Source organism: Calidris pugnax, unplaced genomic scaffold (assembly GCF_001431845.1).
Source record: "Calidris pugnax isolate Ruff unplaced genomic scaffold, ASM143184v1 scaffold70, whole genome shotgun sequence".
Lineage (NCBI taxonomy): Eukaryota > Metazoa > Chordata > Aves > Charadriiformes > Scolopacidae > Calidris > Calidris pugnax.
The window spans coordinates 11902809-11912923 of NW_015090862.1; the positions used below are offsets into that span (position 1 = coordinate 11902809).

Genomic DNA, 10115 nt, shown 5'->3' on the forward strand with positions numbered 1-10115 from the left:
TTTTTTTTTTTTTTTTTCTCTTTTCCTGCTGGCTTCAGCAGAGAGAGTTTCTGCTGGCATCTGCAAGATCTTGCTAAGCTTCTACCAAGATTTTACTTGTTCATGCTCCATTGTCTGGGAAGCTTAGGAAGCCTTACATTTCTGTGGCTCACTGCTGACAACCATGACTATTTGTTAAAATTCTCCTAATCCTAGATAAACATTTGGAAAGGCTTATGAGAATGTAGAACATGTGTCTACACACATGCACGTGATGACACACGGCACATGCATGGTGCGGCAGTGTGTTTGGCTGCCTCTTTGACTCATGATGATGAGAGAACCTGGGATTCAGCCAAGAAGTAGCCAAGTTCTGAGTCGAGAGGAGTTACAAGAGGAAGTGACGAGGCAGCAGCTGAACCCTGAGGGACACAGCCAAACCTTGCCCTTCCTATAGTTCCCTTACGTTGCTGGAGTGCTCTGGAGGAGTCATAAGGGGAATGGAATGGGTTCCCAGAGAATTCTTCTCATGTTTGAGCAATGGAGAACCACAGTGTCCATCTTCACATGATCCATCCTCTCAGGCTTTGCTGTGTGCTGTTTTGGGAGCAGGAGAGACCTGATGGTCTGACCTGATGGTCAGCCCTCAGTCATTCCAGGCTGCACCATACCTAACAGTAAGCTGGAGTAGCTACTTGCTTTATTTTGTTGGGGACCACTTTGTCTTTCCACTTGGCCCAGAATCTCTCAGTTGGCCTAGAAGAAGCAAAAACCAGTTGCATCCTCCTGTCCTTCTCTTCTGTGCTACATCTGCGTCTCCTGAGACACAGAGAATGTAAGCTGGCTCTAAGTCTCTCCTTCTATGGCCTCAGAATTTGAGATCCAGCACCTTGCTACAGATATTTCCTATTCTCTCTCCATCCTAGAAACATTAGGAGATGGGTGGAAGTGCTTTAGAATGAACCATTCCCAACACTTCTCCAAGCTTTGGACTGGAGTCTCTGGTGCCTCCCAGCTGACAGAATTCTTCGGGAAACACGCTATCATTTACCAATTTAGATCATTACCGGGGATGCTGTTGTATTTGAGGGTGTTTTTTTTTTCTGCATGTAGAATCTCAAAGCACAGAAAACCTGAAGGTGTGTTCCAGACGCAGGGAATTTCTGGGTTTCTCCCAAAAACAGGAGTTTCTCCTTCCTCTGCTTGCAGCCGGGCTGGCTGCGACTAGGTGGCAGCACTCCACTGGGCAAACCCGCCGCTGCCTCCAACACCAGCTCTCCATCGCAGCCCACGGAAAAGCCAGCTTGCATATTCCAATTTATAGGAAAACAGAGGGTAAATAAAAGTCACCAAAACCTCCTGAAGTCTCATATCAGGGCCGCGCAGGACAGCTGGAAATCTACAAGGGAACTGCGCCGTTCTTTTGCAACGCAATCCATTACCGCACAAAAAACCGTCCTGGTTTGGACATCAAAAAGGGAAGAAGAAAACCAGAAAAAAAATTTGTAAGAATTTTGTCAAGGTCTCAGACTGTTCCTCCAGACAAAGCTCAGCTGCCTTAGAGGGCCTCACAGTTCCCACATTCACCTGGAACCGGAGCAACTCTGGCACGGCAGATGCAGCACGAATAGCTCAATGAAGCTTTTGGCTTAGTTTTGTCTCGAAAACAATGAGATAACATCGTCTCTCACAAGTCAATTTTATGAGGATCTGTCAGCTCAGTTCCCATCTGTTCTGGAAAATAAGCCTTTTCAGGTTAGGGCAGGATGCGGAGCCAAATACACAGAGCACAGGTTTAAATTAAAGTGCTTGAAGCCCCTTGCTATGCCAGGTAGCAAAGGGAAGGTTTGCATTTGAGCTTCCATGTCAAGCGCGTTTCTGTTTCAAATCTTTTATTAACACAAATCATTTATAAAAGACCAAGTATATACAGCAAAGAGGAAAAGAAGAAAGAAGCAATACACTGTATGAGAATGCAGTCTATGCAGCACTGGGGAAATAGAGCTTGTAGGAAGAAAAGTAGAGATTCATTAAGTTAAAGGTATTCACTGATAACTACAAAATGTGAATGAAGCCTGGTAGGAGAAAGGAAGGCCCTGTCTGATGTAGAAAATGAGAATCAGAGCGTTAGAGTGACATGATACAGGCAAGAGATCCACAAGCTGATTTCTCACAGGTTCTGAGCTGAGCATTAGAGTTTGTGCAGACTGGGTTATCCACTCTGGCCTGACTTTTTATGTATATAGATACCTAAACTGCCATTGCTACCAAACATCCAACACTTGGAATTGCACCCTGCGCTACACGGCATTGAAAAGCAAATGTGTCTAACATTGAAGTCAATAGACCCGGGGCAGCTTCAACAGCCACATCCTGGGCTCCGGTCACCAGTGTCCCGGCTTCCCCTTGGAGATGTCTGCTCAGAGCTGCCACCCCCTCCTGGGAGCTGAGCACTGAGCCTTACCTTGCAGCCCTTGAAGAGAGCAAGAGACCTTAAGTGGCAGCATTTGCACCAAAATTGCCAAGGTATTAACATTGATTTCTTTCGATAATGGTGACATAACCATAGCCTTATTTCATTGCCCCCCTCTGAATCCTAAGTGCTTCACTAATGAAGAAATATCAGCTCCTGCCCATCCTCTGCTGCTGTCGATGGTGAAGAAAACAAAACTTGTCTCCTTAGGTATTGTTCTACTATTCTCATATTCAACTATTACTTGTATTCACAAAAATACAAAAAGCTTTTCATTGATCAATTACTAAAAGAGTCAGGAGTGATCTATTACTTCAGACTCTGCTATACAGAAAAAGGATTCTTGTGATTTTTCCTCAAGTGCATCTCTCAGCCCCGTTTGCAACAGGGATCCAACAGGAGGGAAGCTGTCTGGGTAGAGCAATGCATTCCCTCTGCCCCAGGAACTTCTGCTCACATTTACTTGAGTTGGGAAGAGTTAAGGATTGTCACATCCTCTCATCCTTTTTTTTTTTTTTTTTGGTTTTTCATTTGTATTCCTCATAAAATGTTGGCAGTTTGCTGAAATCACTGAACATAACAAAGCCAGCCTAACGGCACTCTCTGCCAAAGCAGCAGCTGCAGGTATTGGATAGAGGACACCTCTGAACTTCCCAAATGAGCTTTGGTAAGAACGTGCATCTGGATGGAGGATGGAAGAGGGGAGAGCTGGCTTCCCACCCCCAGTCCTACCATCACATCCTTCCCTGGGGGTAACATCTAACTTGAGAGTTTTTCCAGCTCACGCTGCTCTCCTAAACCCATTCTCTCCCAAAGGCAAACGCAGCACCAAAACGCCTCTTTCTTTGCTTCCAAGAGAAAGTGAGGGAAATATTTTCCTGACTCGCCGCGGTGATTGATGTCTGTGCTGCACTGGTGATCGCTTGAGCTTTCAAACCCCGCTGTGCATGGAAGTCTACTGTGTCATTCTGAGCCAGACCCACAGAAAAAAAACCCCGAGGAGGTACTGGAAACTACCCTGGTCTACTTAATGGATGTCTGTGAAACTGTGACATCAGAGCAGCGGCACAAACCTTTGGTGGGGGGCTAGTGAGGGTGAGCAACATGCTGCCACCAGAGCTGCATCACAGCCCAGGTACCAGGTACTCCAGTACCATTAGGTGCCAGTGCTACCCTGACATCTGAGACCTGGCCACCAGGCAAGCAGCCTTGCTCATCTTCCATAGATCTGAGCTTTAGGGAGCTCCCAGCACTAGAAACAGGCTCATTGCCCTCCCTGGAGCTAAGAAGAGCTGTTGGTGTGTGGGGCTGGGAATGCGTTTTGCTTTCAGAGAAGGAAGAGCCCTGAATGAGAGGTGGGTCAGGAGTAGAGGGATGAAAAAAGGGGGAAGGAGAAAGAGAGGGGTCTCCAAACATCAAATTGCTTGTGGCTCTGAACCCTCTGCCATGGGGCAAGGTTCTCTACAGACACATCCCCACCCAGTAGCAAGATCAGGTTGCCTCAGTAGAGGTTTGTAAGGAAAGAGGTGGGTAGACATCTCTGTCCCTTCTCCTTAAAAAGAACTGCTTGACCAAAAATTTGAACCTAAGAGAAGCTGTTGTAGGCATCACGATACTTCTTTGTTACCTGTCACGAAAGATTCAGATGGTATCACACATCACTAGCTTGGCCCCGTAGTTTCCACCCCATGTTCTGACATGCTGACTGCATTAGCATCGTCTGTTGTACTAATAATGTCTTTTACAGCAGAACTCCCCGTGGGGGAAAGAAATCTTTGAAGCTACCCATTCAAATCTTCAAAGAAGGACCTTGAAGAGCGCTCACGGAGAGAGTGTGGGAAAGTTTGGAAGAGGGGATAACGCTATAAAGCTGCCTTTCCCCTTTTTCCATCCCTACTTGTACCACTGTTGTGTTCCCACTTTTTGCAGTTATGTAAAGCTCCCCAAGTGCTGAAGAAAGTTCATCCATTCTCCCATCCTGTTGGAAATGTCTACCAGTTTCTCTAAAAAGCCATGAACCAGAAGTAGACCTGTGGATAAACAATAAGGATTGCAGCCTCGACCCCTGGCAATGAAGAGATTGGGTTGGGGGGGAAATGGGGAGCGGGGGCTGCATGCTCCTCTAGCATACACTTTTAGGCATGTTTTTTCAAGGCAAATGCCTAACCTTTGCTAACACACACCATTCTCAGCAGTTTGTAAGCCAAATGCCAAACCTTTGCTAGTGTTACAGAGCAAAAGTCCCTAGGAAATGTCAATGATTCTGCTGAAGAATGTGGTAAAAGCTGGCAGATTTTAGTTGCGGAATCATACTATTTAGAGAAATAATAAATCACTCAGGGCATGTTGAGCAGACACTTTTTCTTTCGTTTCCGCTGCGACATATTCCACAACCCACACAGCCATTAAGTCACTGGGTTTTTACAGGAACTCATTTGCTAAAAGCAAAAAAATTCCATCAAAACCAGATGACACAAAGCTGTGAGCACATCCTGTGGCTGCTCGTTACTGACCCTGATTAAGAGCGGTGCACAGCTCTCCGCGCCTCCTTCTAGATGGAAACGGCTGAGTTCTATTACGTTTATTACTTAGCTCAAGATTATCTGCAATATGTGCTTCAGGAGTCACATCTTGGACCAGCGCAAACCAGGGTTGCTCACGTCTTGCGAAACATTGCATCTTCGCTGCAAGATCAAACCGAGGAGGCTCTCAGACCGTTCCTGGACAAGATTGATATTACCTCGGTAGCTGTTGCCAAGAGAATTTTCAATGGTGTCATGGAAGAAAAATTTGCTGACGGAAATACTAACTGGGGACGAATTATGACCATATTTACGTTTGGAGGTCTTCTCACTAAGAAGCTTCAAGAGCATGGAGTCCAGCTGACTGCAGAGGAGAAAGAGCAGATTTCTTATTTCATCACAGAGTACATAATAAACAACAAAGCCGAATGGATAGATGCGAATGGTGGCTGGGTAAGTTTCCCATTTTCCACCAAAGTCTAGATTAGGAGATTGTATTTAATTAAGAGAAACTATTGTAACAGACACTATCAAAAACATTTTATTTGGGGGTTTATTTGGTCCTTTAATATTTGATGTCTAGAATGTCTCCTTGAGACTTAGAGTGAAAGCTTTGCTTCTGCTTTAAATAGAACAATGCTAAAAGAGAACTCTCCTTTTAAAAAGGCACTTGCTGTACCTGTAATAGTCAAAATCCTAGAGTTGGTCTTGAACAGTAGGATCATACAATAATTCAGATTAAGAGGGAGCTTAGGAAATCATCTGGTCCAGCCTCCTGCTCAAAGCAGGTTAAACTAGCATGCCATTTAATTTGCCATTATTAAATATAAAATTAAGTGGCATCCTAAGGGAGTTGGTCCAAAAATACTGAAGTCCAAGGTAAAAGAAAAATACACAGATGAGATCCTTGCCACTGAAGTCAGTTCTTCTGCTGTGGATTTCAACAAAGTCATTATTTAATCCCCCAAATCAGTTTTACTTAAATAAATTTGCAGATAAGTGCAACTGTGGTTAAATCTTTTCTGTTTATTTGGACTGGGATAATCCTAGAGCTTCCAGAAATCAGTGGTCAATGCTGAGAAAAGCATCTGTCAATATGTGGATTATTTTGGCAAGCTGCTGAAATTCCCTTCTGCCAGTGCAGGGGATGTCCCTTTTGCTTTGCAAAGTTTCATCACGCCAATAGTTCTTTCTTTTGCCGTTAGGGGAAGCTGAGAATCAATGACATCAGAGCCAGCTATTTCCTTGGTACTTTTTTCCTTTACCTATACGTAAATGTTACTTTCTCTTTCCACCCCTCCCCTGTACCACTTCTCTTATACTCCCTATTTGCTATTACTTTTTTTCTTCACTTGTTTTCTAGTGCCTTACTTTTCCTTTTTTTATTTTTGTTTGTTTTGCTCCTTCTCTGTCTGGTAGCAGTTAAAAGGTGAGAGTGAGTCATGGACCCTTGATGCATCAGATTTATTGTACAGGCTTCTCTCTCCACCTCTTTCAAATCAAGCCAATTTTATTTAAGAGAAGTATCAACTGCTGGCAACATCCTGTCATAATACGTGGCTCATCATAGTAGAATAAGGAGGCTTAAAGGAAGATATTTATAAGTATATTGCTAGATCAGAAACACAGCACTTGTATCTTCCTTGAAGATGTGGGCTCAGATGATACAGTTCATGTTCATTTTGTATTTACACAAGGAGGGCAGAGTCTTGACCTGAAGATAAAACAAGCATTCGGCAAGATGCAGCTATTTTCAGCTACTGTTTTTAAATCCCTATTCATCTTTTGGAGGTAGAACTCTGAAAACCTGCCCTTCCGCACATAATGCTGTAGTGCTCTGTTAATCTGATACCAGCAGAGAATAGTGTGATTCTTCTACACGTTATTTTAAAGGTGTCCCTAACTGTGCCTGCTCTTTTCCATAGGAAAATGGCTTCCTAACAAAGTTTGAAAGAAGATCACTACTGTCTTTCTCCAAAATTACAGCCATGTTCCTGGCTGTTTTTTCCTTGTTCAGAGAGTACTACTGAGACACATGGACCTGCCATTCATGTATAATCTATATATTGCCACAAGCTTCATTGCTAAGCTCTCCTCCAAGCAATATCAACAAGAAAATAATTTTGTTCCATCATTTTAATTTATTTGTATTTATTTTGACTAAATACAATGTTAAACATGCTACCCTAATTGCCAAACCTGAAGATGAGATCCCTCCAAAGAGGAATCGACACAGCAGCAATTCAAGTCACCCTTTCCAGGCAGGACTGCGTCCAGAGAGGGATCATTCTCCTCATCCAGACAGCTCTTGGAATCTCTGTTGCACCTCCATGAAAGGACATGGTTTTACTGAAATACAATCCAATGGGTTAGGAAACAAGTTTTAATGTCATTTGTTTTGTAAATGAAATAATACTGTAATGCATTTTATTGCAAGGTTTTTATAAGCAAAAGGCGGAAGGGGGGGTGGGGTGGGTGGGAGGGATTCTGTGAAGAAAAATGAATTGCAAATTCCAGTGGAAAAGTGGGCACAGGTTACTGACACAGACCAAGCAATTGTTATGGGAAGCACAATGTGTGGAAGGTAACAATTTAAAAACGTGTGCTCACTCACTCTAAATGCAATGGTATGGGTTTCTTTGTCGTATTTTTGAATTGCTTATATCTACACTGAATGTTCTTTCTAATTTGTATAACGTCATCTGGCTGGACTTTTTTTTAAACTAGATGTTTTAAAGTAGGCAACTACAAAATGTTTTTTAGAATGAGAAATTTGTGTAAATACACTAAGATTTTTTAAAAAGATATTAAAATATATATTTTAAAGTCTTATGATTGGCCTCATTCCTTTGGAGGATGGGAAAAGGTCTGCCTGAGTAAGAGAACTCTTAGAAAAGCTATCACAGCGCTACTGGAGAATCCAAGTAGTACATGGGTTTGACCTGAAGTCCATAGATGTCAAGACCTTAATTTTCTGTAATACTTCTTAATTATTATGCGGTAGCTTGTATAAGAAGCAGACAGCTTATGGCAAAATAAATGAACTGGATCAGCTCTGATGACAGTAATTAGTGTTTTGGGATACACCGCAAAACCCGGCAAATTCACAAGTAGGACCTAACAGACTTCCAGGCTTTTATAGTCTGGGGCAACTATTGTTTTGACTCAAAATTCCATTTGCTTTCAAAGGTTAAACAGTAGTTCTTCAAGAACTCATTCTAGAAGGGTTTTCTTTAGCTGTAGTGACTCTCCTTCAATAGGGAACTCAGGCTGGCTCTAAGCACTCTTCTTCTTTAGTAGACGTGTTGGAGATGAACCAAGCTGAGGCAACGGTTGGACGTGGCACAGAACAGCATCGTTCTCCGAGAAAAAACCTCTAGACAACCAAGGCTTTAGGATACTGGGAGAAGGAAGCAGCCTCTTTCTGGTAATGGGATCTCGATCTTTCACCTCAATGTAAGATTTTTTTTACAGTAAGAACAATCATTAACTGGAACAACCTCTCCATCACTGGAGGTTTTCAAGATGCAATTGGCAGGGTGCTAGATAGTTTCATCTAGGCTCCCTTTCCCATGGGACCAGGAGATCTTTTGAGGTCCCTTCCAACCCGGGCTGTTCTGTGATTCTATGATCTAACATGGTGGGTTAAGCTACAGAATACAAGCAGATGTTGAAGCTTGCTAAAACCTGTATTGCTCCCTTTCTCTTTGCTTTTCCCTTTCCCTTTCCCTCTCCCTCTCCCTCTCCCTTTCCCTTTCCCCAGCAAAACCAAGAAAGATTATTTAGCAGGTATAGCAGATCTTTTAAGATAAACTTTGTTGCTGAAGACGGCAGCATCCTGAGGGCAAGGGGCAGCTAAAGGAAAATGCCCAACTCCAGAACACCTATGGAAGTTCCTGTCAGAAATGACATTTTAAAATAAATTTTGACATTTATTTATTTATTTATTTGCAGTCTAAGTCTTCACGATAAGAACAGCAGTTCTTACTCAGTTCCTTTTTGTGTGCTACTGTAAGCGCATATCATAGTGGCTAACTCCAGTCTATTAATACCACATTCACTTCCTTTTACACTAATCTAGTAACCTATTTCATACTGGGGAGTACAAAATTTTAATTAATTATAAAAGAATAACCTAGCCTTTTCAAAATCGAGGTGATACAATAATTTTAGAACTTGCCTTCATGGCAAGGCCTGGGTTTAAACAAAAGAAGCCTGGATCATTAATGGTTCAGTGTGGTCCCAATTATCTTCACCAGGACAAAACCTCCGTTTGCTCTGCATTTAAGAGCAAGAAAAGCAGTGATGAAACCTACCACCTGGGTTCTAAACATAATAAAACGTCTGAAAACAACAGGGCTGTTAGCTAAGCCTTATACAATAGTATAGATATGCTTTGTTAGTTGTCATGGAGTTATCTATCCATGGCACCTAACAGTGTCCCAGGTCCCAGGGCACCACTGTTCAAGGGACCCTTACAGCTGTCAGGCGATGCACAGGAGAACACAACACTGTTCCTAGAGCTACAGTCGAGGTCAAAGAGCTGCAGAGGGGGACAACTGATGACTTCATCAATGCACACAGTAGCTAAATTGAGATGTCATCAAGTGCCACGGAGAGCAGATTTATGAAAGCAACTACTCTCCTAAGTAAACATCCAGTTTTGCACTTAAGGGCGCGTCGGATCATTAAATGTGCCAAAATGCAGCCTCCAAGGTCTCCCTTCAGACGTGGCTCGGAGGAATAGCACGCCTTCCCCGTGGGCTGCCAGGCCGATAGCATCCCTAGCCCCAGGCCTGTGCCACAGGGGCCACGGCCTTCCTTCCCCACAGCCCCTCTGCGCCCGGGCCCAGCGGCAGGCACCCATAGTGATATGAAACTGATTGGTTATGGTGATAAAATATCCCGCCGAAATGTAATTTCCCTTTCTACAACAAAATCAGGAAAGGGGAAACCCTTTGTAATTCACTCCGGACAAGAAAAATAATGCCGGGGTTGGCAGGGCCCAGGCTGGCCCTCCGGCCCCCTCAGGGGTGGCGGTGGCCGAAGCCCGGCACAGATGGCGGCCGCCCAAGCCTCAGAGCAGCGGCCCCGCGGCCGGCTGACCCCCGGCCGCCCCCGGGAGCCCTGCCCGGCTGCAC

General features: G+C 43.8%; 1 protein-coding gene across 1 annotated transcript; it reads left to right on the top strand.

The window, feature by feature from the left end:
- The first annotated feature begins 4925 nt into the window (after positions 1-4925).
- BCL2A1 (BCL2-related protein A1) lies at positions 4926-7417 on the top strand. Its single transcript, XM_014944356.1, has 2 exons — positions 4926-5427; positions 6900-7417. Exons 1-2 carry the CDS (start codon positions 5008-5010, stop codon positions 7002-7004), a joined length of 525 nt encoding a protein of 174 aa, XP_014799842.1. The 5' UTR covers positions 4926-5007; the 3' UTR covers positions 7005-7417.
- The last annotated feature ends 2698 nt before the right edge of the window (positions 7418-10115 follow it).

What these genes read in the sequence shown, in the direction of transcription:
- BCL2A1 (XM_014944356.1), top strand. Translation starts at nt 5,008, where the DNA reads ATGGAAACGGCTGAGTTCTATTACGTTTATTACTTAGCTCAAGATTAT. An exon ending in TAGATGCGAATGGTGGCTGG is followed by an intron (nt 5,428 to 6,899) that starts GTAAGTTTCCCA and finishes TCTTTTCCATAG; the next exon opens with GAAAATGGCTTCCTAACAAA.